Below are 25,854 nucleotides of genomic sequence, written 5' to 3'. Positions count from 1 at the left end.
CTCTAAATTTCTTGAAGAGATCTCTAGTCCTTCCATTCTATTGTTTTCCTCTATTTCTTTGCATTGATCGAGGAGGAAGGCTTTCTCATTTCTCCTTTCTATTCTTTGGAACTCTGCATTCAAATAAGTATATCTTTCCTTTTCTCCTTTGCCTTTCACTTTTCTTCTTTTCATAGCTATTTGTAAGGCCTCTTCAGACAACCATTTTGCCTTTGTAAGTAAGTTAGGTTATTCTAAATTCAATACAATTTACCATCTATTTTTGCAACCCATAGGGTTTAATAGATTTGAATATACCCTTTATCTTCATATATGTTAAAGGTGTAGCAAATAGTGGCTGCAGCTGTGGTCTTCACATGTGTAGTATATATAAGATTTATAGCCATGCATATATTTTTTTCAGTAAGATAAACTTCACATTGTATGTTTTATATTTGACATACTTAATATGTCTTATTATTAATCACTTAATAATAATAGCATTTATTTAGGGAGATATATTTAAGGATATATGGGTATTTAAAAGTATACACAGGGCTATAACCATGTTTTTTTTAAAAAAAATTCTAATCAGTTTATGTAAGAAATCATGAAGGAGTTATGTTGTTCTTTAGACATGATTTGAAAAAACAGTGTTTTTCTTCAACAGTTAACTGAACAGTATTTTTAAAACCTAAGGGCTTTCCTGATGGTTCTGTAGTAAAGAATCTGCTTGCCAATGCAGATGTGGGTTCAATCTCTGGGTGGGGAAGGTCCCCTGGAGAAGGAAATGGCAACTCACTCCAGTATTTTTGCCTGGGAAATCCCATGGACAGGAGCCCAGCGACTTAGTGACTAAACAACAATAATCATTTGAAATAGAAACAAAACATTATTTGTAAAAATAAATTATTCAATGCTCATGTTATTTTTCTTACTGAAAACTTCATCTTCAATGTAAAATCTTACAGAAACTAGCTAATGTGATACTGGTGATGATACAAACATCCTTACCTTGTGCTGGTATCTAGTGTCAAATGCATGTTTTATCAAAAGATTCTTTATGACAGAGATAGCTGTATATCTGATCTCATAATTGTCTTGAAGAGCAATGGAGGTTTCCCTCAGAAGCAAACCAACCAAGAAGTGATGCTTGCAATACTCATCTGATAAACTGTATTCAAGATTTGAATCTGCAGTACAATGAAATTTAAAACTCATTTATAAAAATATTCAAAAATCACTTTAACATTAAAGTACTATATTACTTAGTAGTATGTGATCATGCTAGCAAGAGCTATATTTTTATTGTAAACAAATATGAGCAATTATTTTATCATATAGAATAAGCATGCAAAATTTTACAAGATACAAGCACTCATCATTGGGGCCAGATGATAGCCTTAATGACAATTTCAGTTGGTAAAGTAGTTCCTAGAATTCTTTTTTTTTCCTAGATGCTTTTCAAATCTTAGGATAAAACCTAGAATGAAAGAATACTAGATTTGGCAATGTTTTAACACATTTCTTCATATCTGAAGAGATTTAGTTACAACTAAAACATGGAGTAATTCTAAACAACACTCGATTCACTCATCTGTTTATATTTGTGAAGCAGAAAGAGAAACTAGACAATTGCATCATTATAACAGTATAAACTACCGAATCTCACTCAAATTCATTACACAAATACAAATCTTTTATTTCACAAAATTACCATTTCCAGCTATTTTCTTCACTTCCTTTTAGATCCTCCATCCACTTTAAATCCCAGCTGCTAATATCCTGGTTGGGACTTGCCTTATAACTACTCAGAAGGAATTGTGACCAAGTACAGACATTTCTACAGGAAACTTCTGCTATCTTTATTTCCTTTCCCCTACCCTTTAATTTTAGTGAGGCCACAAAGCTGAAGGATATGTTTTCTGTTTCTTTTCTAGTCTCTTTAAAACTTAATAGGATGCTATAAATTCAACTAGGATTTAATGCTAAATCAGATTTAATCCTAAATCCTCACCCCTTCCTTTCCCTGAATTCCTCAAGCTATCAATAAATGATAGGGGAAGTATCTGAGCTATACATGTTCAGACTCTATTATAATAAGGGAATGGTTGAATAGGGGTGGTTGGGTTTTTTAATATTTTTCTCCATTTTCACTGGCAGCCATTCAATCACTAAAACCACTGCTCAGCAGTGGTCTCTACTCCCCAAGAGACCAAGACAGCTGATGTTCTTTCTGCCATTGGTCATGGTCTTTTGTGAATCACAATCACTTCTATGCACAAGGGTCAGTACAGACTAACTCAGGTTGCCTTATCTGGGTCAACGGTACAATGGCAGTGGTTTTTTCACTTGAGGGATTTGAATAAAACCAATAAAGTAGTTCATCCATCCCTTCAAAAACGGTGGCCAAGAAGTCATTAAACAGGGTCAAAGAGAAGGGAGGTGAGCTTGGGAGAGATGACATACACTTAAAAAAAAGATACCCATCAATCCCTAAGCTGGTATGGGCCAAAACATGTTTTCTGAGGATAGTGTTTTAAAGTTGATTCTTCTAGCAATCAACATTGAAGCTTATTTTTTTCCTTTATTCAAAAAAATAATTTTATTGGAGCATCGGTTGCTTTACAATGTTGTGTTAGTTTCTACTGTACACCAAAGTGAATCAGCTATACATATATCCCCTCTGTTTTGGATTTCCTTCCCATTTAGGTTGCCACAGAGCACTGGGCAGCGTTCCCTGAGCTAATCAGTAGCTTCTCATTAGGTATCTATTTTATACACAGTATCAATAGTGTGCATATATACACTGGAATATTACTCAAGCTGGTTTTCAGAGTTATCAAATATACTGCCTCCTAGGTTTTCTGGATGCATTAAATAAAGCCTCATCTTGGCTAGGGAGGATCTGAAAAGCAAACAAGGCCCCCATCCATCTTAGCCATTCATGAAATCAATTGTTTTTAAAAACAGCAAACTACTTTAGAGTGAACCGAGTTAAACCTACCTACTGAAGTCAAACGGTCCACCGCAAATGAAAAAAAATCTAATTAATATATGAAAAGAAAAGGGACAAATAAAAAACATAGTAACATAAGAATAGTGCTACACAACAAAGCAGTCAATAAAACTAGCAATGGAGATAATTGAAGGCATTTCATAAATTTTATACATACATATAACTATTTTATTCTGCTTTTATAATTCTCTTCTGAGGTTCCATTCAGCAGAAATCCATTTATATGCTTTAAAAATTCAGTCTCATATAAGAATCCAAACAGTACTACAGAGAGCATTAGTATCTGATGTCTGTGTTTAAGCAGCAATCTATGTAAAACACCGAATTTCTTCACACTATGAATACTACCACTGACACTATGAAGGAAATGCAGAGTACCATTAACGACTGTTAATGTTCTTCAGATAGTAACAATTCTGAGATTACCTCCAGAATCAGTGGTTTAACTAGAAAACATTATACTATACTAGCGCTAGCAAAAAAAAAAAAAAATGAAAACACAATTCCAAATGATGGAAAACACAAATACATACCTTGAACTCGCTGAAGTTTAGGTTTGGCAAAAGCCATTGGCAAATTCAGAGGAATGTAATGTTCATGATTGCAAATTGTTTGCAGAAATTCAAACTTGTATTCAGCCAGAACCTAAGCACAAAGAAATTATACATGAACTCCTATATAGTAGGCATTTACTATTTTAATAATTTAAAATATTAAATTTTAATGGGCTTCCCAGGTGGCGCTAGTGGTAAAGAACCCGCCTGCCAATGCAGGAGACACAAGAGAATTGGGTTCGATCCCTGGATTGGGAAGATCCCTTGGAGGAGGAAATGGCAACCCACTCCAGTATTCTTGCCTGGAGAATCCCATGGACAGAGGAGGCTGGTGGGCTATAGTTCATAGGATCTCAAAGAGTTGGACATGACTGAGCAACTGAGCATGCACATTCTAAAATAATTAAATACAGAGCATTAATTTTCAAAACAGAAGTGTTTAGTATTTTAGGTATACCTTGAAATGTGACCTGTGCAGTAAAGAGTCAACAATGCAGGCTCAAGACTGCTCTCCTTAAAAAGGCCTGCTTGTAAGGCTGGTCATTGGCTGGCAATTGGGAAATTGGATTTTTTTTAATTATGTAAGTTTCAGATATGCAATATAATAATTTGACATCTGTATACACTACAACGTGATCACCACCACAAGCCTAGTCACCATCCATCATCACCAAACAGTTCACACCTTCACCACTGCACCCACCTCCCCGCCACCAAACTCTTCCCCTCTGGTAACCACTAATCTGTTCTCGGTATCAATGAGTTTTGTTTTGTTTTTTTTTTTTCGTTCATTTCTTTTTTTAGACTCCACAAATAAGTGAAATCATATGGTATTTGTCTGAGTTATTTCACTTAGCATAATACCTTTAAGGTCTGTCCACATTGTAAAATTGCAGGATTCCATTCTTTTTACATCTGAGTAGTATTCTGTTATACATATATCCACTGATGGACATTTAGGTTACTTCCATATCTTGGCTACTATAAATAATGCCACAGTAAAATAAACATACGGGTGCATATAATTTTGAATTAGTGTTTTCATGTTCTTTGAATAGATACCCAGAAGTGGGAAAGTTGAGTCATATGGTAGTTCTATTCTTAATTTTTCAGGAATCTCCATACTGTTTTCCATTGTGGCTGCGCCAATTAACAGTCCTACAGTGTACAAGGGTTCCAATTTCTCCACATCCTCTCCAACATTTCTTTCTTCTTTTCAATAATAGCTATTCTAACAGTTTGTAAGGTGCTATCTCATTGTGGTTTGGATTTGCATTTCCCTAATGATCAGTGATTTTGAACATCTTTCCAAGTGCTGTTGGCCATCTTTATGTCTTCTTTAGAAAAATGTCTATTCAGATCTTCTTCCCATTTTAAAATCAGGTGGTTTTTGTTGTTGAGTTGTATTACTCCATGATGGATATATGATTTGCAGGCTTCCCTGGTGGCTCAGAGGTTCAAGCGTCTTCCTGGAATGCAGGAGACCTGGGTTCGATCCCTGGGTCAGGAAGATCCCCTGGAGGAGGAAATGGCAACCCACTCCAGTACTCTTGCCTGGAGAATCCCATGGAGGGAGGAGCCTGGTGGGCTGCAGTCCATGGGGTCACAAAGAGTCGGACATGACTGAGCGACTTCACTTCTCCTACTCAGTAGGCTGTCCTTTCCTTTTGATGATTTCCATCACTGTGTGGAAGATTTTTGGTTTGATGTAGTCCCATTTGCTTATTTTTGCTTTTATTTCTCTTGCCTTTGGAATCAGATCCACAAAAAAAGATGGGTATCAATGAGGCTACTGCCTACATTTTCTTCTAGAAATTTTATGATTTCAGGTCTTACATTCAAGTCTTTACTGCATTTTGAGTTAACTTTTCTTTATGATGTAAGATAATGGTGTCGTTTCATTCTTTTGCATATGGCTATCCAGTTTTCCCAACGTCATTTATTGAAGAGACTTTTCCTCCATTGTATGTTCTTTGCTCCTTTGTTGTGTATGTGTGGGTATGGCTTTCCCGGTGGCTTAGATGGTAAAAAATCTGCCTACAATGCAGGAGACCTGGGTTCGATCCCTGGGTTAGGAAGATCCTCTGGAAGAGGGCATGGCAACCCACTCTAGTATTCTTGCCTGGGGAATGCCCATGGACAGAGGATCCTTGGGGGCTGCAGTCCATGGGGTTGCAAAAAGTCAGACACAGGTGAGCGACTAAGCACATGCATATGTGTAGGTATATCTCTGGGTTCTCAGTTTTGTTCTGTTGACCTGTGTATCTGTTTTTATGCCAGTACCATGCTGTCTTGATTAATATATCTTTAGTATAGTTTGAAATCAGTGAGCATGAAACCTCTAGTTTTGTTCTTCCTATTTTCAGCTATTCAGCATCTTTTGTGGTTTCATACCAATTTTAGAATTATTTGTTCTATTAATAGCTCTGTGAAATGTGCGATTGGAATTTTGATAGGGAATACACTGAATCTGTAAACCACTTTGGGTAGTATGAGCATTTTAACAATATTAATTCTTCCAATCCATGAATATGGAATATTTCCATTTATTTGTGACTTCTTCAGTTTCTTTCATCAATGTCTTATAGTTTCAGTGTACAGGTCTTTCACCTCCTTGGTTAAATTTATTCCTAGGTATTTTATTCTTTTGGATGCAATTGTAAATGGAATTGTTTTCTTAGTCTTGTTGATAGTTTGTTATTAGTATATAGAAACATCACAGATTTCTGTATGCTGATTTTGTATCATACAACATTATTGAATTCATTTATTAGTTTGAACAGAGTTTTGGTGTAGTCTTTAGGGTTTTCAATATATATTATCACATCATCTGCAACTAGTGACAGTTTTATTTCCTCCTTTCCAATTTGAATGCCCTCTCATTCTTTTTCTTGACTAATTTCAGTGGCTAGCACTTCTAATACTATGTTGAATAAAAGTGGTAAGAGTGGGCATGCTTGTCTTATTCCTGATCTTAGAGGGAAAGAGCTAAGTTTTTCACTGTTGAGTATGATGCTAGCTATGGGTTTATCATATATGGACTTTATTATGTTGAGGTATGTTCCCTCTAGACCCACTGTTGAGGGAGTCTCTTATAAATGGATGTCAAATTTTGTCAAAAGTGTTTTAAGCATCTAAATTTCTTTGTACTTCTGAAGGAGTTTGAAAATACAACTAAAGGAATACAGCATATTCCAGGAACACATGTATTATATCTATTTAAGATGATTGTATTATTTTCATCCTTCATTTTATTAATGTGATAAATCATGTTGATTTGTGGATAATGAACCATCATTGTATCCCTGAAATAAATCCAACTTGACTGTGTTGTGTCATACTTTTAATGTATTATTGTACTCAATTTGGTAATACTTTGTTGAGGATTTTTGCATGTTCATCAAAGATATTGGCATGTGATTTTCTTTTCTGTGGTGTGGGAAATTTTATCCTGATACCAACATTCCTTACAAGGTAAGGTTGTGCCTTCTGTGCCAGCCTGTTCAGCACCATCCAAACAATGTGATTTATGGTGAACATCTGCTTCCCTGTCTTTCCTTTCCAGGACTCTGGAATTATGACCACCCTCCAACACATAACTAGCCCCAATAAAAATCCTAAGTTCTGAGTCTCAAACAGGCTTCCCTAAAGAGAAATATTGCACCTAATGTGGCTCAGTTTGCACTGCTGGAGAGAGGATGTGCTCTGCGTGCCCATTAACAGGAGGGAGGGTGCTCAGGAAGCATGCACGTAGATTGCCAAGGACTCCACTTAATGTCTTTCCTCCTTATTAATCCAGCTGAGCATCCTTACTGTGTCACTGTAATGAATCTTAGCCATGACTATGACTATATGGGACCCTCAAAACCCTATCCATTACTCTCTGCTTTGAGGTACAACTACACTAAAAGTACCTATAAGAAAACAGCAGCTCCAAATCCTTCAGAGGAGAATACATATCACCCTTGGTCTCACACTCTAATGTTTGACACCCACTATAGTTATGCCCTTGTAACTTACCTTAGGATCTTTGGGGCTGAATCCAGATATATAGTCATTTATCAAATTGAAAACAAATCCTCTATCCATTAGGGTCAGACAGCGCTATAGAAACCAAATCAAAATGAACAGTTAGTTACCTAATTCTAAGTCTGTCAAGTTTTTAAAATTCAACACATTTAAAATTTTTTCCACATTAAGGGGATGATATTCTCACTTTTACAGATAACAGAAAAACTTTCAAAGATTTACACGACCTTAAAGAGATAAAGAGCAAATGACTTATCATTGGACTCAACTGTGTTGTTTTCAAAATAAGATGTATATATATAACATCTTATTTTGAAAATAAGATATATATTTTCTTATATATATATGATAAATATTTGAAATATATATATATATACACACATTCAAATACATATATGCACATATTTACATATATATATATGCCATCTATTTAGCTATGGACTTCCCTGGTGGCTCAGACAGTAAAGCATCTGTCTACAATGCGGGAGACCTGGGTTCAATCCCTGGGTCAGGAAGATCCGCTGGAGAAGGAAATGGCAATCCACTCCAGTACTTTTGCCTGGAAAATCCCATGGACAGAGGAGCCTGGTAGGCTACAGTCCATGGGGCCGCAAAGAGTTGGACACGACTGAGCGACGTTCCTGTTCCTATTTAGCTATACTGCCTCATTTTGGTTCATTTTCAAAGCTCAAAGTGAACTATAGGGTAGTCAGTCAGCTATTGAAAGGCGGGCTTGCCTATGTGAACATTTCAGGCCAAAAGGGAAGTTTTTCTTTGGGTTCTGTGAAGTCTTGGCCTACAAAAAATTCTTCTTGTGTGATAGCCATATTAGTTATTCATATTTTCCTGCTGTCACTCTCCTAGTTAAGGCTTTCATTACCTTGCAACTGTACAACTGCAGTTATCCTCCTAACCTGTCTTCCTGCCACTAATCTTTCCATCTAACTGCTTCCAGATTAATCTGTAAGTCCTAGCCCTAATCATGTCAACTGTCTTCCCAAAAGTTTTCAATAGTTCCCTGTTGCCTCTAATATAATTTCAAACTCCTCAGCTTGGGATTCAAGGTAAACCACAATCTTGTCCCAAACTTCTTTTTCCCATTTTATCTATTTATTACCCCCTCAAGATGCACTGTGCATTCCCACTTCCGAGTCACTGCTCATACCAGGTCTAGCTAGCAATTCTATCACTACTTCTACAGAATCCTGCCCATTCTTCAATGATTAAATCCATCTTCGATGAAGCCCATGTTCATTAATCTACAGGGTCCTTGAAACACTTTATAGTAGCTTGTATTTTACTTATTATTTTGCTGTTCTCACCTAAAGAGGATAATATGTTGTTTATGTTCCCCATGGTACCCAGAACATTCCTGGGAAATAGAAGGAACTCAATATTTGATTAACCAGCTATTTGCATCTTGTCACCTCTCCTTTCAACGTTCCCTGCCTCATCAACTCTCACCTGGATTAATGAGGTGGGCTTATATTTACCACTCATCCAAGATCATTTTGATGATCTACTGGGTTTGAGACATTCTAGAGAAATACAAAGGCAAATAAATAACCCACAGTCTTTAGTCTTGTCCAATGGTAAAGACAAATAAATAATGAAAACACTGCACAATAAAAAGTTACAGAAGTATGGAAAGGATGGGTAAACAACAGCAGAGGTGATCAGCCCTTTGTGAGAAGGTTAGGGAAGAGCTGAGCCTAAAAGTTGAATGGACTCTGCCAGGCAGACAAGGGGGAAAGACTAGTCTTCAAACTGGTTGTCTTGACTCTGGCTTTTTCCTCACTTCTTTCAAAGGCTTTGGAAGATAGCTCCATGGTATTCAGCTCAAAATCTAGATTCCTTAGCCTGACATTCATGGCCTTTCATCATTTGGCATCAGATGGCCTTTCCACCTCTGTCTCCAGACAACCTAAACTCTACACAATGACTTTCCTGCTCATCCCAAAACGATTCTTGAACATGCATATCTCATCTCTGCTCATGAATCCTCTACCTACAACACTCTCATCCCTGTCTTGGGGAACTCTTCTTCTAGTCTCTGTTCATACGACCTGGTCATAATCCCTCCCTTTCTTGTTCTCCTATTGTTTTTTGTTGTTTATATTTTCAGTATAATAGTCATCACACTTTATCATGTATATGTATTGGAATATAATTACAAAGACAGCCTCTCTCATCTTTGGACGCTCACATAGGAGACAGACAAATGTTTGTTGACTTGTGATGAGGTCAATACTGCTATTAAATCAACTATGTTCTACTCCCTAACATAGCAAATTTCAAGTTTTAACTCCATAAAAGAAACAGATCTTATATTTCAGATAGTCTCACCTTTACTTTAAAAAGATATGAGGTTGGTTTTTAATATACAAAAGGGCTCATGTAATAGTGTTAAAACTTTATTTTAGTTCTGGCAGAGAGGTCTTACATTAGAAAATCACACTCTGGAGATCTGAAACCTAGTGTGAATGTTTAATAAAAAAAGGGTATGTTAGATTTTAAAATTGCTTGGCTAGATTATTGACTGCGAGGTTCTTAAAATAAGGCTGAGACATGATGAAGGGCTCTGAGAAGATGGGGAGTGGAAAGAAGTAAGAACTAAGTGCATTACAAATCTAGGTTCCTTCTCTGCAATAAATCAAATATTGCTATTACCCACTTTCTAGAACAACTGTATTCCAGCATTGCTCCTTACATACAGAGAATGACAAAACAGAGCAGTGAGAAATGTTCTATCTTTTTTAAGTGTAACAGTTTGTGGTATGTCTCAAAATAATCTTCCTGACCTAAATTAGCAATTTTCATTTACATGTATTAGCAACAAGTAGACGGTGCTTATATTAGCAACATGCAGAATGTGCTTTTAGTTCAAGAGTTACAAATTCAAAGGCCAACAGTGTCAGAGAAACGATTTAAATGTATAGAGTGTCAGGGGTTCTATTAAGGAGTGGTACAGACCATGGTAACCTAGAAGGTAAATGCCCCACCTAAAGGTCATAGCAAACACCCTCTTCCAACAACACAAGAGAAGACTCTACACATGGACATCACCAGATGGTTAACACTGAAATCAGATTGATTATATCCTTCTCAGCCAAATATAGAGAAGCTCTATACAGTCAGCAAAAACAAGACTGGGAGTGGACTGTGGCTCAGATCATGAACTCCTTATTGCCAAATTCAGACTTAAATTAAAGAAAGTGGGGAAAACCACTAGACCATTCAGGCATGACCTAAACCAAACCCCTTATGACTATACAGTGGAAGTGAGAAATAGATTTAAAGGACTTGATTTTATAGACAGAATGCCTGATGAACTATGGATGGAAGTTTGTGGCACTGTACAGGAGACAGGAATCAAGACCATCCGCAAGAAAAAGAAATGCAAAAGAGCAAAATGGCTGTCTGAGGAGGGCTTACAAATAGCTGTGAAAAGAAGAGAGGCAAAAAGCAAAGCAGAAAAGGAAAGATATACTTATTTGAATGCAGAGTTCCAAAGAATAGCAAGGAGAGATAAGAAAGCATTCCTCAGTGATCAATGCAAAGAAATAGAGGAAAACAATAGAATGGGAAAGACTAGAGATCTCTTCAAGAAAATTAGAGGTACCAAGGGAACATTTCATGCAAAGATGGGCTCAATCAAGGACAGAAATGGTATGGACCTAGCAGAAGCAAAGAGGTGGCAAGAATACACAGAAGAACTGTACAAAAAAGATCTTCACGACCCAGATAATCATGATGGTGTGATCACTCATCTAGAGACAGACATCCTGGAATGTGAAGTCGAGTGGGCCTTAGGAAGCATCACTATGAACAAAGCTAGTGGAGGTAATGGAATTCCAGTTGAGCTATTTCAAATCCTGAAAGATGATGCTGTGAAAGTGCTGCACACAATATGCCAGCAAATTTGGAAAACTCAGCAGTGGCCACAGGACTGGAAAAGCTCAGTTTTCATTCCAATCCCAAAGAAAGGCAATGACAAAGAATGCTCAAACTACCACACAATTGCACTCATCTCACATGCTAGTAAAGTAATGCTCAAAATTCTCCAAGCCAGGCTTCAGCAATACGGGAACCATGAACTTCCAGATGTTCAAGCTGGTTTTAGAAAAGGCAGAGGAATCAGAGATCAAATTGCCAACATCCGCTGGATCATGGAAAAAGCAAGAGAGTTCCAGAAAAACATCTATTTCTGCTTTATTGACTATGCCAAAGCCTTTGACTGTGTGGATCACAATAAACTGTGGAAAATTCTTCAAGAGATGGGAATCCCAGACCACCTGACCTGCCTCTTGAGAAACCTGTATACAGGTCAGGAAGCAACAGCTAGAACTGGACATGAAACAACAGACTGGTTCCAAATAGAAAAAGGAGTACATCAAGGCTGTATATTGTCACTCTGCTTATTTAACTTATATGCAGAGTACATCATGAGAAACACTGAGCTGGACGAAGCACAAGCTGGAATCAAGACTGTTGGGAGAAATATCAATAACCTCAGATATGCAGATGACACCACCCTTATGGCAGAAAGCAAAGAAGAACTAAAGAGCCTCTTGGTGAAAGTGAAAGAGGAGAGCGAAAAAGTTGGCTTAAAGCTCAACATTCTGAAAACTAAGATCATGGCATCCAGTCTCATCACTTCATGGCAAATAGATGGGGAAAGAGTGGAAACAGTGGCTGACTTTATTTTTCTGGGCTCCAAAATCCCTGCAGATGGTGCTTGCAGCCATGAAATTAAAAGACGCTTACTCCTTGGAAGGAAAGTTATGACCAACCTAGATAGCATATTGAAAAGCAGAGACATTACTTTGCCAACAAAGGTCCGTCTAGTCAAGGCTAAGGTTTTTCCAGTAGTCATGTATGGATGTGAGAGTTGGACTATAAAGAAAGCTGAGTGCCAAAGAACTGATGCTTTTGAACTGTGGTGTTGGAGAAGACTCTTGAGAGTCCCTTGGTCTGCAAGAAGATTCAACCAGTCCATTCTAAAGGAGATCAGTCTGGGTGTTCATTGGAGGGACTGATGCTGAAGCTGAAACTCCAATACTTTGGCCATCTCATGAGAGCTGACTCATTGGAAAAGACCCTGATGCTGGGAAAGACTGAGGGCAGGAGGAGAAGGAGACGACAGAGGATGAGGTAGTTGGATGGCATCACTGACACAATGGACATGGGTTTGGGTAAACTCCAGGAGTTGGTGATGGACAGGGAGGCCTGGCGTGCTGCGGTTCATGGGGTCGCAAAGAGTCAGACACAACTGAGTGACTGAACTGAACTGAAAGGCATTCAAATGAATATATTTGAAAAACAGCATGCAAAAGCAGCAAGATGTTCCTCCTGGCTAAGGCTCCTGTGTGGGACCTCTGATTTAATCAATTAGCCATTGGTGGTGGGGAATCAAACATGGCTATTTAACTGAACTGATGATTAATTCAATCAGTAGTTCCTCCAGCAGCCCAGCTGAGTCTCTAGAAAGTGGGTAATTGCTTTCCTTTAGCTTTAAAGACCATACTGGTGAAGAATAATTCCTTACCATGTTCTGGATGCCTTTAACTCACCTTCAAGAAGCTAGCCAAACTATAATTGACATTTCTCGACTCATCCGGAATCTCTGCATAGCGAATAGTCACATGGGGAATTATTGCAAGAAGCAGTGAATGTAAGACATGATGATATGCCTCAGAAAACCTCTGGCCTCTTGGAAGCTTCAATTAAATCGGCAAAGAAAAAAAAAGAGTTGTGAAAGGTCCAAATCAGTGTTTTATTTTCAAACACATACTGTATATAAATGTGTTTTTAACTGGAGTATACTTTTTCTCCCAAATTAAAAAAGGCATGGCTAGTTAAATATATACTTTAGATCATTACAGCACCTATCTGGACCTGTAATACTATAACTGACTGAAATCATGAACAAGAGTAGGTCATTCTGATCCAACTTTGGAATCGTGCTCCGGAGATACGGACACATCCGTTTTTCATTCCATCTTTTTCCTGACACACAAAGTATACATGTATCCATGCATCTTAATTTCAGTAAACCTGTTTTGTGGAAATATTGATCAAAATGTAAATATGAAGTGATTTTTTTTTTACTTCACAAGGTCTTAGCTTTCAATGCCTATAGCTAAAATTTCTTTGTACTTCTGAAGGAGTTTGAAAATACAACTAAAGGTATATGTACAGCATATTCCAGGAACACACACATTACATAAAAAGAGATTTTGGTTTTTGTCTTTTTTACATAAAATGTTTTTAATTTTATACATGCCTTCAATCTTTCTAAGAGAATAGTTCTTTCTGATTTGGTATGTGTTCTCCTTCCTAATGAATATTTTGGACAATTGACATTTTAAAGCCATAAGACAAAGGGAAAGCTTCAAAGATAATGTACTTAATATGGCAAATACCTCACAGGAAGAATCCATGTGGTGAGCCTCTGAAGTTAAAAACATATGAACACCTTTTTTTTTTTTTTTAAGAAAAACTGAAAAAAGCTACAGACTGAGAGTCCTTAAAATATAAAAGAGGATTTACACATCACAGCTACCCATGAATAAGATTAGCCTTCTTTGTCTATGTTAAATATTATTCTTCAGCCTACTTACCTTAATTTTATTCTCTTCCAGCAAGTATGTGGCCATAGACTTTGCAATAATTTCAAAGAAAAACCATGAGTACTAAAATAAATAAATAAATACAAATCAATCTTTAATTGTTACCCAAATCCCTGAAGCTTATAAAAGGCTGACAAATCACTATGGATTTTATCTCTGAACTTTAATAATGTTTTAAAGTGATCGCTACTGACTATCCAAGTCCCATAGAATATCTTCAAATTGTGCTGGCAAAAAGGTAATAGTATGCCTCAGGGCTGGCTGGTGATGCACAAAGGATATTTGGTGGAGAGGGGTATTTTATCACTGACACTGTTTTGATTTGCCTACATGTGGTGATAAGAACAAACTAACTTTTAGTTTACTTTATTACTGCTTTTAAACTCTCTATGGACAATGAATCATATTATAGCCTGCACCCAGTGAGGGACCCAACCCTGCCCTTTGTACAACACTGGGGCAGCCTAAGTAGCAGAGGTGTTTGTGTAAGTAGAATTTGAAGGGTACAGGGAAGTCTCAAGCAGATACCTGGTGGCTCAAATGGTAAAGAATCTGCCTGCAATGCAGGAGACTCAGGTTTGATCCCTGGGTTGGGAAGATCCCCTGGGGAAGGAAATCGCAACCCACTGCAGTTTTCTGGCCTGGAGAATCCCATGGACAGAGCAGCCTGGAGGGCTACAGTCCATGGGGTTGCAAAGAGTTGGACATGACTGAGTGACTAACACCATTACTAATAGGAATAGTAAAAATTATGACAATAAGAGCCACCATTTGAGTGAGTGCCTACTATGTGCCAGAAACAACATGTTAGATGCTTTACTTGTATTTCAGAAATGAGAAAGTGGATGCTCAGAACTGCTAACTAACAGGCCCCAGGTCACAGAACTATTGTGTGATGAATACAGCATTCTCACCCAGATCTATACCCTCCAAAATTCTATTATGCATTTGACTGAGAGCAAGGGGTAGGTGGGGAGGGTAAAGGGAATGAAGGATTTCTATGGAGAACTTGGGGGGAAAGGATGCATACATAGGCAAAGTGCTGGGCAAAGAGGGAGTCACTTGAGGAAATGATGACAGACTAGACCTGGAATGGGAGGGCCTCAAGCAAGCATGTCTCTGTGTCCTTACCTTGAGCAATTTGTTAATTGCTAAAAAGTCTGCAGACTGTTTCAGTATCGCTATCATTGTAGTCGCAAGAGTTTCATGTATCAGCTGGGCCTGAGGAGCACTGGGTTTTTCAGGTCGGAAGCTATACTACAATCAAAGAGAATGAACCATAAGACCAAATTCTCTCATAAGACAAAATGCTGAGAAAGAAAGCTTACTCCACAAACCTTAATGAAGGATCTTAAATAATTATCCAAGCCTTCTTCATGGCACTTTGATACGATATGTAAGAGAACCCTGAAACAACATTAACAAAAGTCAGCATGTCAGACCACAAAGAAACACTGTAGTTTGATTGTTAGATAAAACCAGCATATCTAACGCTTAAAAATACCTAACACTGTCTAAATAATGAAAGTATTAAATGGTATCTTAGTTTGGATCCAACAAAGATTTCAGCATGTAACATGTTCAGGGCTTTGTAAAATACATTTCTTGGTTCCAAAGGAGGATGTTTTATTTTGGCAACCAAGATATTTCTTTTCATCTCCTTTCTAAATCGCATTTGAAGTACGTTCACAGCTACCATATAGTAAAAAGCCTTTAGTAAGGTAAATATTGAAATCCCCTCTAGTAAAAAATCAAAGGAAAAGAATAGGAAAAAGTGTTAAACATGTCAACAGATGGGGGGAAGGGAAGGGCAAGACAGAGCAGGTATAATGAGATGAACTAAAATTGGAAGCAAATCTAAGATTCATAGAAAGTTTTAAAGTTATGAAGCCAGCAGTGGTTCTGCAAGTTTAGCATGCATCAGAAACACCTGGAGGGCAGAGCGCTCACCCCTCTCCCCGAGTTTCTGATTTTTTAGGTCTGGGGTGAAGTTCCATGATTAGCATTTTTAATAAGCTTCCAGGTGTATTGCTGCTGCTGGTCTGGGAATCACGTTTTTTGAGAACCACTGGACTAGAATAATGCTTCTTAAATTAGCAACTAGACTACCCCCAAGAGCAGAGAAGAGCAAAGAGTATGTGGGTGTGTGGAGCCTGAACCCTGAGGCTCCAGAGACGCTGTGGCAACAGCAGAAGCAGCAAAGCCAGAAACATCCAGCAGTGAGCTTATAATTTTTTTAAACCCGTTTTATTTTCAAAAATTAAGTGCATTTTGCATCCTACTCTACAATATATCCTTGTTTGTTTTCCTATAAAAAGAACACTCTTATTCTTGTGAGTAAAAACTAATGGCCTAGGGCCACTCTGTCCAATGTGAGAGCTGCTAGTCACAAGTGGTGATGTAAACAAATTAACTACTATGAAAAATTCCCATCCTCAGTTACACCAGCCACATTTCAAGAGTTCAACAGCTAAATATGACTAATGGCTACCATATTGGGCAGTACAGGTATAGAACATTTCCATAACTGAAGAAAGTTCTGTTGGACAATACTGGTCAAGGGCGTGATTCTCAAACTCCATTGCATTAGGGCATCGTTGTGGAAACTTTAGAAGAAAAAACAACCAATGCTGAGTTCCGCTCTCAGAGATTCAGGTTTAACTGGTATGATGTATGATCTGGGAACAGAGATTTTAAAAAGTTTCCCAGGTTGCTCTAACATGCAGCAGTTTTAGAGCCGCTGGTTGAGGAAAACACAGTAAACTTATCCTATGGTTTCTGGTACCATCTATCCCTGGGGATGTGAGTCCCTCAGTCCGAGAAGAAAGAAACTAGAGAAAAGTTATATTAGGCTTCTGCCTTTGGGGTTCTCATTTGGAAGATAAATGAAGAAATGCAAAAGGAAACAAAAGTTGATTCTTCATATTGTAACACCGAAACTCACATGGTGCAGTTGAAAGGAACGTCATCTTCATGGGTCATGTTTGTGAGAACTTGGAAGAGTTGCATAAGAATTACAGGTAGAAACTGTATCATGACTTGGATCTCCATGGCATGCAAACACTAAAATAAGTCATTATTAGTTGTGAAAATCAAAGTATGATATAACTTGCAAAGGTGAAACAACCAAAAATTAAGTAATGATAAATACATTCACTAGAATATAAGCTCACTTCAAACACATGCTTCCAGGGATAGGGGACTTTGTCAATTACTTTATACACATCTCTATTTTGGCACTCAGATTTTGTTAGTTCCTTTAATATTAAATACTCTATTAAAGATAACAAGTATAACTGGGATCAACAGGTTTTAGAATAAAGGTGACCGATTCTTGGTAAACCAACAACTGGGCTGGGGAGCAGGCATGTTTGGAGGTACTGGAGACTGGCCTACCAGACCCCAGCATTCGTACGTTTTACAGGGGAAAGTGGGCCATCACTTTGCAGTGAGAACGGGATTCAATAAAGTGTATTTCTATGTATGGTTGGCTTTACACTGGCTCCATCCACAAACTGAGGCAGTTCTGCATTCTAACATCCTCACAGTACATTTCTTCCAAGTGCTAACACCCTGCCTCTACTGATTGACACATTAACATCAGAAAGAAGAAATATATCCGTGTATACAGAGAAATGATACAAGCAGCAAAATATTGGGTTGGCCAAAGAGCTCATTCGGATTTTTCTATACAGCTTGTGGAGAAACCCTAACGAACTCTTGGCCAACCCAATAACTAAAATGTCTTTCTTCTTCCTTCCCTCCTTCCTTCATTCACCCATTCATTCACTCACTCAGTCAACTGGCCAACCAAAAACCACCTCACTGAGCACCTTCTCCAGCAGTTCAATATTTAGGGCTTGGGAAAGACAGAGATGGTCAGACACGTCTGTATCCTAAGGAACACAATATTCATCTTTCAGAGTCCCCCATGTTTCCATCCTTATGCTCACCCTCCCTTTTCAGGCCTCTCTCATCTCAAGAGTGACCTCTTAGATTTCCGGGCAGCTTCTCTTCAATCAGATACCTAATGCAAGAAACTGAGCTCAGGAACCTCTAGTCTTTCCTTCAGGTTTTTCCAAATGTTTTGCCCTCTCTCTTCTACCCATACAGCCATCACCCTGTTTTCAGGATTAGAACCTATAATCAAAATAGTCCAGTAATTTTCCATTAATAGTAGGGCTATGTACAGTTTCTCCTCAACCTCAGTATATTTAACTCTCATTTCCAAAACTCAATCCTCCTCAAGTAGTGGTTACATCAGGCCACTTTCTGCCACCATCAAAAAATTTATTGATGCCTCTCCATTAGCTAGGGCAGTGGTTCTCAACCAGAGACCCTTCACCACCCCATCCCTCCAGGCCATCCAGCAATGTCCAGAGACATTTTCAGTTGTCACGACTGAGGAGGTCGTGAAGTGCTTCTAAGCACCCTCCAATGCACAGGACAGTCCTTTACCACAAAGACCCATCCTGCCTCAAATGCCAATAGTGCCAAGTTGGAGAAAACCTGACCCAGGCTATTAAGTCTAAGTTACTTAAAACCCAACTTACATTTTTAGCCTTAACATTCACCATTCTTCATGAGGCCAGACTAGCGTCTTGACTGCTCTGCTCCTTGAAATTGTCAAATGTATGCCTACCTTTGTGCCTTTGTTCATATTTTTTTAGCAAAATCTTAGCCACCCTTCCCAGTCAAGTTCACCCCCCACTTCGGTGAAGCCATGCATGCACTCATTCAATAAAGGTATACTGAATAAAGGTATACCGAATGGGCTTCCCTTGTGGCCCAGCTGGTAAAGAATTGCCTACAATGCAGGAGACCTGGGTTGGGAAGATTGCACTGGAGAAGGGAACTTCTACCCACTCCAGTATTCTGGCCTGGAGAATTCCATGGACTGTATAGTCCACAGGGTTGCAAAGAGTTGGACACGAGTGAGCGGCTTTCACTTTTTTCACTTTTCATACTGAATGAACTTCTGATTGCCAAGCACATCAAATGGACGGGGTTCCTGTCATCAAGCAGTTCACAGACGATGGAAGGAAAACACATGGAAGTGAATCGCTGTGACACAAACAGTAAACAGTACACAGTAAACGCACAGAAGAGGAAGCAATTGTGTGTGCAAGTGAGGAGGGAATGTCACACACTTCAGAGGATGGAGACTCTAAGGTTCAACGTTAAGTAGGATCACATCAGGTAGAAAAAAGAGAGAAGGGCACTTCTTGCAGAAGTGGTCTCCCTGCACCAGTACTGTCTCTCTACACAGAGAATTTACTCTCTACCCAGCAGCCAGAGGGTTCTATTTGAAAGGCAAGTTTGACAATGCCATTTCCCTCTATTACAAACAAAACCGATTGCCACGAACAAAAAGCTATGAAGGGTTCCCCATCCTCCACTCATCTGGGGCCATCCCCTGCTCCTCGCTGTTCAGTGTGCTCTAGCTATGCTGTCTTTGCTTTTTTTCCTGTCTTTCACACGTCCCATTGCAAGGTATTTACACCTGCTCCAATAGTCTGCCATCATTTTACACAGTTTTATCATCTATGGCTGTCTTCCCCTCATCAGTTCTTTTCAGCTTGAAATGTCATCAACTCCTCAGACAGGTCTTCCCTGACAACTCGATCTTGACTGCACTCCTGATCACATTAGAGTCCACTCAGTTCAGTCACTCAGTCACATCCAACTCTTTGCGACCCCATGAACCACAGCACGCCAGGCCTCCCTGTCTATCACCAACTCCTGGAGTCCACCCAAACCCATGTCCATTGAGTCGGTGATGCCATCTAACTATCTCATCCTCTGTTGTCCCCTTCTCCTCCTGCCTTCAATCTTTCCCAACATCAGGGTCTTTTCAAATGAGTCAGCTCTTTGCATCAGGTGGCCAAAGTATTGGAGTTTCAGCTTCACCATCAGTCCCTCCAATGAACACCCAGGACTGATTTCCCATAGGATGGACTGGTTGGATCTCCTTGCAGTCCAAGGGACTCTCAAGAGTCTTCTCCAACTCCACAGTTCAAAAGCATCAATTCTTCTGCACTCAGCTTTCTTTATAGTCCAACTCTCACATCCATACATGGCTACTGGAAAAACCATAGCCTTGACTAGACGGACCTTTGTTAACAAAGTAATGTCTCTGCTTTTTAATAAGCTGTCTAGGTTGGTCATAACTTTCCTTCCAAGGAGTAAGCGTCTTTTAATTTCATGGCTGCAATCACCATCTGCAGTGATTTTAGAGCCCCCCAAAATAAAGTCAGCCACTGTTTCCACCGTTTCCCCATCTATTTGCCATGAAGTGATGGAACCAGATGCCATGATCTTAGTTTTCTGAACGTTAAGATTTAACCTGTTCTATTTTCTTCACAGTACTCATCCCTATCTAATGGGACTTCTTTATAATCCCTCTACCCCAAATGAGTAGCTATGTTGTCTGAATTATTCCAGTTATATTCCCAGCATCCAGTACAATATCTGGCTCCATGGTAGGTACTCAATAATTATTTGGGGGATGACTGAATAAATGAATAAACGAAGGAATCAAAGGGATAAAGATGGAACCCTCTAGTCTCAGTGGTTCCACAGTTTTGTGAACTCTCAGCATTTATATCCTGTATCATGCATTTGACATTTAATTACATATTGCTTTGGACGATCATTTGTACTACTGACTTATATTGTCATTTGACTTAAGTGGGCCCCTCTTGACTGGTCATAAGATCCCTATGGAAAATAGCCCAAGTTATTCTTATTTGCAAGCCACACAGCATCTAGGAAAATACTGAACACATAATAAGCTCAGCATGTAGATGGTTAGATGAAGTGATTAAATAATGTCATTTACAAGGACAGGAGATTGCAAGGTTTGATAAAAAGTACACGGGGCTAGGAGTCAAAAGAGCCATCAAAAGACATGCTCGGCTCTGATCTCCTACTAACCAGCTGAAAAACCACTGGCAAATCTCTGTCCTCAGGCCTCAGTGTCCTCATCTGTAAAAAAAAAAAAAAATCCCTAAAGATCCCTTTTAGCACTAACATCACATGGCATTTCACTCACTGCCACTAGAGGGCGAGCATAGGTCACAGAAATAACAGAAATTCCACACCCTTAAAAACACAAATATGAATACCTTTCTTCCCCCGCCATTCTAAGAATATCAATACAGGAAATTTAATTTTGTTAAAACTTTTACAAAGCTTCCCCAGTGGAAGAATAAAGCCATGGATCTGAGCAGACAAGGCATTCACATATAGAGCGGGATTCTAGACATTACCCAAGATAAGGACTTGAAATTAGATGACTTACTGTACTTTTTAATGCTAATTAAGAATAAAAGCCACCATTTATTGGCTACCTGCCTGATTCTACCTTTCCAACAATCTATTTTCTGTATGGTAAGCAGGATGATTCTTTAAAAACCAAAGTCACATTACATCACACTCCTTTGTTCACAGCTTCTCATCTCATCATAGCTTATGAAGCCCTACCAGACCAGTAACCCAGCTATCTTTTCCAATAGGGCGGCCTATCCTTCCATGTGCCAGCCACACTGGAACTCCTGCTGTTTCTGGAACACACCAAGTAAGCTCCTCGGGGCCTCTGCACTTGCTGTTCCCAGCCCTTGCCCAGAATTCCATGCGGGTGGTACCCTCCTTTCCTTTAGGTCTCTTTACTGGAGAGTTCCTTGTTGACAATCTAAAAAAAGAGATCCTTATCACTTCTAATTCCCCTTCCCTATATTTTGGTTTTCTTCATAGTACTTATTACCCACTGACATAAGATACACAGTTGACCCTCCATCTCCACATATTTCACATCTGCAGATATGGAGAGCTGACTGCAAGGGATTTGAGAATCTCTGGTATCTAGGGAGGGTCCTGGAACCATGACTGCAGATGTATATATTTATTCATTTATGTGTTTAATGTCCATCTGTCTCCTTGAAAGTAAGCTCCTTGAAAATAGGGATATTGTCTGTTTTCTTCACTTATCCTCCCCATGTTTAGAATGAAGCCTGGCCCACAGGAGGTACTCAAGAAAAAAGTGTGGAATGAATACTACACAGCAGATGCCCTGTCTCACTGAGGCCTCACAATCACCGTACAAGTGGGTATTACTGTTATCTTTATGAGACAGAAGAAAAAACAAAGGCTTGGAGAAGTTAAGTAACTTGGTCAAGGTCAATCACAGAGCTAACAAGTGACAGAGCTGGGGTACAAGCTCAGTTTGTGATTCCAGAACCCATGCACGTGTTACCTCATTCACACTGCCTCTCTGAAAGAAATGAGTATTTTTGTTCATTTCACATCATTCATTATTAACATATGTCGAAAGGGAAATCCTGTAGAGGACTTCATTTAAAATCAAAACTCCTCAGACTGGCCATGGCTGATCTACTGAAGGAGCAGCCAAGAGAAAAGCTACTGTCAGATGGGTCTTATGATGTGTGCTTTGTCCCACCATGTTAGGGAATAAACGGAGTCTTGGATTCTCAATGCTTTCGATAAAATATGGCGTTTCTTATGACTCCTATGCACCATGCAGCAACTAGGTTCCTTCTTATCAGCTGACCCTTTTGATATTCTTTCACGTACGGACCCAGGAACCATTTCACATTGTATTCCAAGTAAAAGTGACTTCGTTTCTCCTGGCCTTTTTCTCCACAGCATTCTCCACCTTTACTGGGCTGTCAGCAAGATGAGAAAGGACCTGGAAAAATCAATCTATGGACCCGAAATAAACATTTTCGTGAGATTTTTTTTTTAAGTATGTTGTTGAATTCTGGCTAAAACATTTTCTTCCTAATGCCATGCTTCTGTTGTGTGCTTCTAAACAGCCACTTGATGGAAAAGGACATAGTAGAATGTGCTCTCTTGAGGATTTGCAACCAAAAGTATTTTCAAGTATTCATTTTTTTTTTTGGCCTCCCACATCAAGATTGTGGCAACCAAAAGACAAGAAAAACAAACCTTTTACAGAAAGCTGCTGTTCATTTACCTTTAAATATTTAATGAGCTCCCCAGGAACTTCTTTCGAGCCTGACTGAATCAGCTGGCAATGCTGGAAGAATTTGTGCACATGCAGATCCTGAAAACCAGATGGATACAGCCATATGAAATTTGATTCATTACCCACAAAACACAGGCTCTCCACCTCTACCACCCGTCCTCCCACCCGGAATCTTGCAAACCTGTTTCCCCAGGTCTTCTAATGACCCAACTCGGCATCTACAGCTACCAACACACATGTTCCTCCTTGAGTCCCAGAGTCCTCTCAACCCACACACAAAACAGCAAACCAGGCCCATTGAACATGCATCTCAGTGCACCGGGTAGGCCACCACTCATGCCCAACTAGTCCAACATTTGTTTCCTTTTTTCAGTAATGTCATCTCTGAAGTTGGGCCGCTTCTATATTTTAATGGAACAAGCAGGAAGAGAGGTCTGAACTGACAGGTGAAGAAAAGGGAGTCACCTGACCCTGTGGTGGCCAGCGTCCAACTGTCCTATGTGAAATCTACAGACACTGAATCTGTGGATAGCACAGACTGTCTCAGGAACCAGAATCAAGAAATTCCAGATGAATTGAGCAAGTAGAATTGACATATATAAACAATCATGTGTAAAATAGCTAGCTAGTGGGAAGCTGCCATATAGCACAGGGACCTCAGCTCTGTGCTCTGTGATGACCTAGAGGGATGACAGTTGGGGTCGCGGGGGAGGCACGGAAGGAGGTCCAAGAGGGAGAGGATATATGTATACATATAGCTGATTCAGGCTTCCCAAGTGGCGCCACTGCTAAAGAATCCACCTACAATGCAGAAGACGCAAGAGACTTGGGTTCAATCCCTGGGTTGGGAAGATCCCCTGGAGAAGGGGATGGCAACCAATTCCAGTATTCTTGCCTGGAGAATCCCATGGACAGAGGAGCCTGGTGGGTTACAGCTCATAGGGTCATAGAGTCGGACACGACTGAAGCAACTGAGAAGGCATGCATAGCTGATTCACGTTGTGGTACAGCAGAAACTATCACAACAACGTAAAGAAAGTATCCTCCCATTTTAACAAAAGGGATTAAACAGAAAAAAAATAGAAATTGGATTTTTACCTGCTTCCTCTAATTATTATCTGTGGGACCTTGGGTAAATCTTTTAACCTGACTGAGCCCCTGTTTCTTTTCCTACAAAAGGATGGAATGGCCAAGGAAACCTGAGAGTGCTGCACCAAGGAGTGTGGACTTCACCTTCTCCATCCATGATTTTTCAAACGGTGCTTGAGGTGTCTCACAGATACTTGATTCTAATTTCAAGGATGCTGAGTCTAAGAGCAAACTGTAGTAGCTAACCCTGATCCACTGACTGCCAGCTTCTGTGTTCAGCTCCAGTCTAACCATAAGCAAAACATCAGACTAATTCCAACAGAGGGGCATCCGCAAAGTACCAGTAGTCCTGAAAACTGACAAGGTCACCCAAAACAACGAAACACTCGGAACTTGTCACAGCCAAGAGCCTACGGGAATGTGACAACTAAAAGTAACATGTTATCCTGGATAGAATCCTGAAACTGAAAAGGGGTACTAACAGGTAAAAACTAAGGAAATCTGAATAAAGGCCAGACTTCAGCTAATGATTATGTCTCAATACTGCTTCAAGAGTTGTAACAAGCGTGTCACACTCATGTTAAATGTTAACACTAGAGGAAACTTGGTATAAGGCATATGGGAGATAGCTGCACTATCCTCATAATTTTTCTGTAAATCTAAAACAGCTCAAAAAATATATGTTGGTTTAAAAATGGTGATAATAGCCTCCACATTTTTTTCAGAGTTTTGGAAGAGTCTAATCAGTCAATGGGAATAAAAGGATTTGGTCATTTGAGAAGAATTTAAAAATTTGAGCTATTATTAAGAATGGTGTTATTACTAATGAGAAAGTGTTTCAGGCCACAACTTCTCTAAGGCTGTAGAAATGAATATAATCTATTTTAATCAAGAAAAAAACTCAAGTATTAAAATTGACAAAATTCAGGGACTTCCCTCATGGTCCAGTGGTTAAGACTCCTCACTTCCAAAGTAGGAGGCATGGGTTTGATCCCTGGCTGGGGAACTAAGGTCCCAAATGCCACATGGTGTGGCAAAAAAAAATTTTTTTTACAAATTCATGGGATGCAACTTACTTGAGTGTAAATGGTAGACTCCAAGTGGCTTTTGATCTTCAACAAAGGCTTTGCACCATCTACCCACTTAATATCCACATTTGATTGCTGGGAACAGAAAACATACATGTGAGTTTTTGTACCACAGTAATAGACAGATGAGCAATATATGTATTTCAACATTTTTCTCAGAAACAAATGTGCTAGTTGCAGACATAGGGAACTATTGGAGAAAATAACCTGCCTTTAGAATAAATGTATCCTAAATCATTTTGAAGTTCCCATCCTTTGCAGGCGGATACTTTTCCTAATGACAATAAAAATGACTATATGAAGGAATTTTTTTATCATGCACAAAATCAGAGTCCCATTTTAAGTAACTGAAATCAACTGACATGAGGTTACTTTGTCAAACTATGATAGAAACTTCCCAACACTCATTTTCCATACTTCTCTTTGTTGTGGACCAGCATCAGCCCTCAAACCACAC

General features: G+C 39.1%; 1 protein-coding gene across 1 annotated transcript in view; it reads right to left on the bottom strand.

Moving 5' to 3' along the window:
• Positions 1-25,854, bottom strand: part of LOC138071336 (dedicator of cytokinesis protein 11) — a 209,137-nt gene that overhangs the window by 74,324 nt on the left and 108,959 nt on the right. The window contains exons 22-31 of the mRNA XM_068962866.1: positions 25,386-25,472; positions 23,209-23,298; positions 17,158-17,276; positions 15,551-15,620; positions 15,345-15,470; positions 14,205-14,276; positions 13,155-13,301; positions 7,573-7,656; positions 3,532-3,643; positions 994-1,172 (exon numbers count right to left, since the gene is read on the bottom strand). Coding sequence (XP_068818967.1) covers positions 994-1,172; positions 3,532-3,643; positions 7,573-7,656; positions 13,155-13,301; positions 14,205-14,276; positions 15,345-15,470; positions 15,551-15,620; positions 17,158-17,276; positions 23,209-23,298; positions 25,386-25,472 — 1,086 coding nt within the window. The remainder of the gene's footprint in view (positions 1-993; positions 1,173-3,531; positions 3,644-7,572; positions 7,657-13,154; positions 13,302-14,204; positions 14,277-15,344; positions 15,471-15,550; positions 15,621-17,157; positions 17,277-23,208; positions 23,299-25,385; positions 25,473-25,854) is intronic.

Source organism: Capricornis sumatraensis, chromosome X (assembly GCF_032405125.1).
Source record: "Capricornis sumatraensis isolate serow.1 chromosome X, serow.2, whole genome shotgun sequence".
Lineage (NCBI taxonomy): Eukaryota > Metazoa > Chordata > Mammalia > Artiodactyla > Bovidae > Capricornis > Capricornis sumatraensis.
Note: the sequence above shows the minus strand (reverse complement) of the source record. Positions and strands in the feature narration are given on the sequence as shown.